General features: G+C 42.4%; 1 protein-coding gene across 1 annotated transcript in view; it reads left to right on the top strand.

The window, feature by feature from the left end:
* DOCK2 (dedicator of cytokinesis 2) overlaps positions 1 to 8,269 on the top strand; it is a 467,146-nt gene that overhangs the window by 443,509 nt on the left and 15,368 nt on the right. Inside the window, exon 47 of the mRNA XM_010854580.1 lies at positions 4,620 to 4,757. Within this exon, the coding sequence (XP_010852882.1) occupies positions 4,620 to 4,757 (138 nt within the window). The remainder of the gene's footprint in view (positions 1 to 4,619; positions 4,758 to 8,269) is intronic.

The raw sequence follows: 8,269 nt of genomic DNA, 5'->3' as shown, positions 1-8,269 counted from the left end.
TCCACGTCCCACTGACACATCACGCTGCGATTCTTTACCTTTAGTCTCTCTGCTGGCTGTGAGGGTATCTCAGTTTAGTTCTTTTTTTTTTTTTCTCAGTTTAGTTTTAATTTGCGTTTCCTTTCGCGAGCAATGGCGCTCATCGCATTGTCCTGTGTTTATTGGCTAACTGAATAACCTTTCTGTGAAATGTTTGTTCAGATCTTTTACTTATTTTACTAACTGAATTGCCTTTTGTTAATAATTCATAACAGTTTATATATATTCTGGATATGACTTCTTTGTCAAATATATGTCTTTGACACACTGTAGTCTGACACATTGTAGATACCTTTGTTCAGTCTGCGGCTTGTCTGTTTACTTTCTCAGTGATGTATTTTTGAAGAACAGCAGTTTGTAGCTTTCATGAGGTCCAATTTATGAAATTCTTAATGATTATCACTTTTGTGTGCACTTGAAGACTGACCCCCCCAAGATCATGATGATATTCTGCTGTTTTTTGGGACATGCTCTGGCTTCGTGCTGAAGTCTTACGTATGTGATTGATTTCAACTGACAAAAAGTAAGGGGTCTGTTAGTCTTCTATACAGATTTCTGACTACTCCAGCACCATTTGTTGTGAAGGCGATTTCCCCCCCCTTTGACATAAACTGATCGCATGCGTGCCAGCCTGTTTCTGGACTTGCTGTTCTCTTCCGGCGGTCTGTTACTCCATGCTTGCACCAGTTCCACTCTCCTTCTAATCACTGAGCTTTATAGTCAGCCTTGAGATCTAGCAGTGACAGAGCTTCCATTTCTTTTTCAAATTTGTCTTGCTCTTTCTTTTCCTTCATATTTCCATATAAGTTTTTAAATCAGCTTGCCAATTTTTAAACACCCCCCCAAACAGAGATTCTGATTAAAATATATTAAATATATAAACTAATTTGAGAATTTTTGCTTCATGATATTGACTCTTCTGATACAGGAACATGGGATCTCTGTCCTTTTCTTTAGTTCTTTAACTTCACTCAGCAAGTTTTGTCATTTTCATAGTAAAAATATTTCACATTTTTATTAGACTTGTTTTTAGGGATTTGATATCTTTTAACTATTAAAAATAGGATTGCTTTTAAACTTTTTTCTTTTTGTCTGTCAGTATAATTACATTTTTTAACATGTTTACATTGTATCCAGTAATCCTACCAAATTCACTTAGTTTCTTTTCGATGTTTTACAGATACAATCATGTCATCTCTAATATAAAATGTTTTACTCATTCTGTTCCAGTCTTGTACAGTTTAGTTATTTTTCTTGCCTCTTTGCACTGATAAGTATAAGAAGAGAGAGAGGACATCTGTCTCTCACATCAGGGCAAGGGTCAATATCTCACAGAGTGGGGTGTTTTAAAGATGATGTCCCACTCAGTGCTTAGTTTGCTACTTTGTCATGAATGCATTTTTAATTTATCAAGTACCTTTTATGTATCTATTGAGATACATTATGTATCTGTTGAGATACATATCTATTGTTTCTTCATTATCCCGCTAATTCAGTGAATTATTTTAGTTGATTTTTGAATATTAAACCAACCTTGCATGTATGACATAAACCCCACTTGGGTATAATACATTATCATTTTTATATATTACTAGATTTTATTTGAAAATATGTTCTTCAGGATTTTTGTATCTATGCTCAAAAGAGATATTAACCTATAATTTTCATTTCTTATAATAGTCTTATTCAATTTTTATAACAGTTATCCTGGTCTCAAGAAATAAGTTGAAAATTATTCCACGTGTAAAATCCTTTCTGAAGAGTTTCTATAAAGTTAGCATTTATTTATCCTCTAAATGTTTGCTAGAATTTGTCTGCGAAGCCACACAGGCCAAGAATGGTTTAAAGTATGTATTTAATTTAATACTTCTCAGATTTCCTGTTTCTTTTGTGTCCTTTTTGGTAAACGGTATTTTTCTAACAATTTGTCCATTTCATCCAAATATTAAATTTATTAACATAAACTTTTTTATAATATCCTCTTATGACTTTCTATGATGCTTATACTTCCTATAGTGACACTCCTTTTTAAAATTTTGATGTTGGTTATGGTACCTGTTGGCATCTTTTTGATTAGCCCTGTAAGGGGTTGATCAGTTTTAAAGAACCCGCTTTTGGATTTGTCAATCCTCTGTGTTCTCAGTTTGTTTTCTTTTTCATTCATGTTTACTCTTACTTTTATTATTTCCTTCCTTTTGCCCTTTCTGGGTTTAATTTGCTGCTCTTCTACTAACATCTTGGGATGGATGCTTCGCTAACTGACTTTCTGTCTTTTCTAAAATGTATTAATAAAATTAAAACTATACATTTATCTCCACTTACAACACTATCTCAGTAGTTTTAATGCAGTATTTCCATTATCATTCCTTTCTTTTTTTTTTAATTTTAAATTTTATTTTATTTTTTAAACTTTACAAAATTCTATTAGTTTTGCCAAATATCAAAATGAATCCGCCACAGGTATACATGTGTTCCCCATCCTGAACCCTCCTCCCTCCTCCCTCCCCATACCATCCCTCTGGGTCGTCCCAGTGCACTAGCCCCAAGCATCCAATATCGTGCATCGAACCTGGACTGGCAACTCGTTTCATATCTTTTTCTGTTTAATGGACAGAAAACCTTTTCTTAATTTGTACATTAATTATTTTTTAAATAATGTTTTCTTAGGTGCTCTTGTTTCTGTCTCTTCCAGGTTAATCCATTCGTGCTTCCTTTCCTCCCTTCTCCCCCACCTCTTTCCTTCCTCTTCGGTGTTTGCTTGCTCTCCTGTCTTTTGCTTCTGATCACTGTCTTTCACACTGAAGAGTTTCCTTCAATACCTGGTGATCCTTGGCAATCTGTTCCTAGTTAAGAGTGGGGGCACTCAAAAGCTGAATGAATATCTCTGCGCATGAGAGAAGGCCTTGTCACCTGGATGGCATTACATACGTAACTGAGTAATCCACACACATCTGGGCGATTCACTTTCTCCAGGACAGATGCTTTGAGCTATTGCCTGCAAAGGAACTCCTGGCTTCTGTGCTGCTGGCAATTTGGAGACAGAAAAATGAAGGTCTCACCTTTATCAGTATGCAGACTTTTCCTCAACCCCCTGTTTCCTGTCTGGCTCCTCATCCCGGCCCTCTGTTGTGCCTGGTACCCCTTAGCTCGATGCTCTTTGTTCTAATCATTCGAGAGGATAAGCTCCTGCTTCTTGAGGAAATGAGAAAATATGACACAGTACCAGATGAAGCTGCAGGGACCTGGCCATCCAGCTGCTCCTGTCACAGAATTTCAATCCATCCCTGTTTTCAGCCTCTCAGCCCACTCTAGCCTTTCTGAGCTGCCAGGGGCCTCTAACCCCTGCGCCCTTCCTGGCTTCCCAGAGCAGATTGTCCCCTTACCACACCTCCCCCTCTGTCCTGGAAGGTCACTTACCATCCTCCACCCACCTTCCACCTGACGTGTTCTGGGCTAGGTTCATACGTGTCTCCTGGCCTCACTGAATTTCAGTCTCTCCTTCACTTTGCCATTTGGCGGAGTACTCCAAGAGAAGGAGGCAGAAATGTCTTGGGGTCATCACCATCATCAAAGCATTTTTTTTCTCCAAAGTGATCAGTATTGTACTCCTTGCAGCCTCATTATGCTTCCCTGAGATCACACTACTAAGTTTTCAGCTGTCCTCAGCGCACGGCGGCCACTGTGGCTTGGCTTCTATCCTTGTATCTACCGTTCACGCAGTGTGGATTGACCTCCTCTGCTGATAAATAAGGGCTTGACTGCCTCACATGACTCATCTCTTCCCCCCTCATCTTCCCAGGACTTATACATCACTTTAAAAATATTCCATTCCCTGGTGGCTCAGACAGTTAAGAATCTGCCCTCAATGCAGGAGACCCGGGTTCGATCCCTGGGTCAGGAAGACACCCTGGCAAATGGAATGGCAACCACTCCACTATTATTGCCTGGAGGATTCCATGGACAGAGGAGCCTGGTGGGCTACAGTCCATGGGGTCGCAAAGAGTTGGACTAATTGAGTGACCAACTTTCACTTTAAAAGTCCCCTATTGGCTCCTTAGCTCCATGATATGAACACTCAGCTGTCTTTCTTCGGTCTTATCACCGGATACATGTTGTAAGATCAGGTTGTGCCCACGCCTTTTCTGCTTAGCCCTTCCCTTCTCCTACTTCCCAGTCTCTGAACAGTCACACTCTATTTGCATCTCCAAGAACTTCTTGGACAAGGGTTTAAGTCAAAGCAACAGAGATCCCACTCCTCTGGTCTCACACTCTGCCCCTCAGTAGATGCCACCAGATGCAGACTTTCCCTAACATGCAGCCTCTAATGGGAGGGAGCGGGAGGAGAGGGTGCAACCCTTCAATGAGGCAAGACAGCCAGAGGTCTTTCTCCTAGAAATCTTATTTTCAGAGCAAACCTCAAGGATGCAATGTTCCCATTTCCCAGGGTTGGTCACCCCAGCTGAAGGTTGTTGAGACCCTAAAGCCCTCAGCAATTTCTCAGCGGGTGGACTTGACTTCTGCCCCCTCTGTGAAGCCAGGTGGCCAACCTCTGGCTCATTGTTTACCACTTTTCTCCCCAGATCCCCTTCCTGGGAGCTGGCATTAAGATCCACGAGAGAAGGGTGTCAGAAAATCTGCGGCCTTTCCACGACCGGATGGAGGAATGTTTCAAGAACCTGAAAGTGAAGGTGGAGAAGGAATATGGTGTCAGAGAGATGGTATGGCTGGTCCCCAAGGCCAGGGAGGGTGAAATGGGTGGGGTGGGGCAGGGAGGACGAAGAGACCAGAGCAGAGGAGCCTGCCCTTGAGAGGGACCTGAGAACCAGCAGTGCCAGAGCCAACCCAGGGACCCTTTGGGAAACTTGGTCCCTTAAAAGTCATTGTAGATAAATTCCAGTTATAAATTGAGTCCTGAACAATCAAGAGATTGTGCTAATAATAAAAGCAACATTGATGAAGCACCAACTTACTATATGCTGATCTGATCTAAGCACTTAGATCATTTAGGCTTCACAGCAAGCTTGGGAATGGCTTTTAACGCCTCATGTCTATTCCAGAGATTCCAAGGCGTTAAGTGACTTGCTAGAGGCTATAACAAATGGGGCTTCCCGGGTGGCTGAGTGGTAAAGAATCCACCTGCCAAGCAGGAGATGCGAGTTCCATCCCTGGGTCAGAATATCCTCTGGAGAAAGAAATGACAGCCCACGTCAGTGTTCTTCCCTGAGAAATCCCACGGACAGAAGAGCCTAGTGGGCTATACAGTCCAACAACAACATGTAACAAGTGAGGCTCCGAATTTGCACCTGGCTCTGATGGCCTCCAAAGCCAACACTTGTGGCCGCTAACAAGCTCTGTGTCCTCAAGAGGCCATTGGCCTGGTGCTCACGGAACCTCTTCTTTTATCCTCTTCTCCAGAAAGTATTGTCATAAAATGTCAAGGCTGTGTAGTCTCTCAGAGGCCATCTGGTCCAGCCCTCTGATTTTACAGATGGGAAAACTGAGGCCCAGAGACAGGAAGTGAGGTACTGGAAAGCACACAGATGAACTCAGGTGTCTTGTCTTCAGGCCAGTAGTTTTTCCATGAGACAGGCTGCCTTTTCCAACACTGTCTGTGCGACACCCAGTGCAGTTCTGATGGCAACCACCCAGACTTAGGCCACTTTCATAGGTTACAGGCAGAGTCCCCCACAAGACCCCCTCACCAAGACACCAGGGTTCCCTGCACCTCTGACAAGCTGGTTATAGGTTTGGAGATTCTCACCACCCCTTCAGTTCTGATCATTTCACAGAACTCAAGAAGTAGCCCTCCCTCCATATCCATGGGTTCTCTATTTGCATATTTAACCAAGGAAGGATCAAAAATATTGGGGAAAAGAATCCAGAAAGTTCCAAAAAGCAAAACTTGAATCTACTGTGCTGACAACTATTAACCTCACGTTTACATTATATTTACAACTACTTATATAGCATTTACATTGTATTGGGTATTATAAGTAATCTAGCAATGATTTAAATTATACCAAAGAATATATGTAGGTTATCAATACCCTCAGATGTGCAGATGACACCACTCTAATGGCCAAAAAGTGAAGAGGAATTAAAGAGCCTCTTGATGAAGCTGAAAGAGGAGAGTGAAAAAGCTGGCTTAAAACTCGACGTTCAAAAAACTAAGATCATAGCATCCGGTCCCATCACTTCACGGCAAATAGATGGAGAAACAATGGAAACAGTGACAGATGTTATTTTCTTGGGCTCCAAAATCACTGCAGAGGGCAACTGCAGTCATGAAATTAAAAGACACTTGCTCCTTGGAAGAAAAGTTATGACCAACCTAGATAGCGTATTAACAAGCAGAGACATCACTTTGCCAACAAAGGTCCATCTAGTTAAAGCTCTGGTTTTTCCAGTAGTCATGTACAGATATAAGAATTGGACCAGAAAGAAGGCTGAGCACCAAAAATTGATGCTTTCAAACTGTGGTGTTGAATAAGACTCTTGAGAGTCCCTTGGACTGCAAGGAGATCAAACCAGTCAATCCTAAAGGAAATCAACCCTGAATATTCATTGGAAGGACTGTTACTGAAGCTGAAACTCCAATACTTTGGCCACTGGATGTGAAGAGCCAACTTATTGGAAAAGACCCTAATTCTAGAAAAGACTGAGGGCAGGAGGATAAGGGGATGACAGAGGATGAGATGGTTGGATGACATCATCACTCAATGGACATGAGTTTGAGCAAACTCCGGGAGATGGTGAAGGACAGGGAAGCCTGGTGTGCTGCAGTTCAGCGGTCGCAAAGAGTCAGACATGACAGCAGCTAAACAACAGCATCAATGCATAAGCTGGGCTTCCCAAGTGGTGCTAGTGGTAAAGAACCCACCTGTCAATGCAGGAGACACAGGAGATGCCAGTTCGATCCCTGGGTTGGGAAGATCCCTCTTGTGGCTCAGCTGGTGAAGAATCCGCCTGCAATGCAAGAGACCTGGGTTCGATTCCTGGGTTGGGAAGATCCCCTGGAGAAGGGAAAGGATATTCACTCCAGTATTCTGGTCTAGAGAATTCCATGGACATCCATGGGGTTGCAAAGAGTCGGATACGACTGAGTGACTTTCACTTTTACTTGGAGAAGGACATGGCAGTCCACTTCAGTATTCTTTCCTGCAGAATCCCATGGGCAAAGGAGCCTGGTGGGCTACGGTCCATAGGGTTGCAAAGAGTCAGACACAACTGAAGTGACTTACGATGCACGCATGCATGCATAAGTTACATGCAAAGACTATGCCATTTTATATAAGGGACTTGAACAGCCCTGGATTTTGGGGTCCTAAGGAGTCAGGTATATTGAAGGATGACTGTACTTAGAATTACAGTTTTTATTTATAAAGGAAACAAGTCACAACCAGCCAAATGAAGAGAAGCATAGGATGAGGTCTGGGAGGGTCCCCAATGTATAATTTCTGTGTCCTCAGGATTCAGTTCAGTTGCTCAGTCGTGTCTGACTCTGCAACTCCATGGAGTGCAGCAGGCCAGCCCTCACTGTCCATCACCAACTCCCAGAGCTTACTCAAACTCATGTCCATTGACTCGGTGATGCCATCCAACCATTTCATCCTCTATTGTCCCCTTCTCCTTCTGCCTTCAATCTTTCCCAGCATCAGGGTCTTTTCAAATGAGTCAGTTCTTCACATCAGGTAGCCAAAGTATTGGAGTTTCAGCTTCAGCATCAGTCCTTCCAATGAACACTCAGGACTGATCTCCTTTAGGATGGACTGGTTGGATCTACATGCAGTCCATGGGACTCTCAAGAGTCTTCTCCAACACCGCAGTTCAAAAGCATCAATTCTTTGGCGCTCAGCTTTCTTCATAATCTAGCTCTCACATCCATACATGACTACTAGAAAAACCAAAGCTTTGACTAGACAGACCTTTGTTGGCAAAGTAATGTCTCTGCTTTTGAATATGCTGTCTAGGTTGGTCATAGCTTTTCTTCCAAGGAGCAAGTGTCTTTTAATTTCATGGCTGCAGTCACCATCTGCAGTGATTTTGGAGCCTCCAAAATAAAGTCTTTCACTGTTTCCATTGTTTCTCCATCTATTTGCCATTAAGTTATGGGACCAGATGCCATGATCTTAGTTTTCTGAATGTTGAGTTTTAAGCCAACTTTTTCACTCTCCTCTTTTACTTTCATCAAGAGGCTCTTTAGTTCTTCCTTACTTTCTGCCATAAGGGC

The sequence above is a fragment of the Bison bison genome, unplaced genomic scaffold (assembly GCF_000754665.1).
Source record: "Bison bison bison isolate TAMUID 2011002044 unplaced genomic scaffold, Bison_UMD1.0 scf7180017864343, whole genome shotgun sequence".
NCBI lineage: Eukaryota > Metazoa > Chordata > Mammalia > Artiodactyla > Bovidae > Bison > Bison bison.
This window is presented reverse-complemented; position numbering and strand designations above follow the sequence as displayed.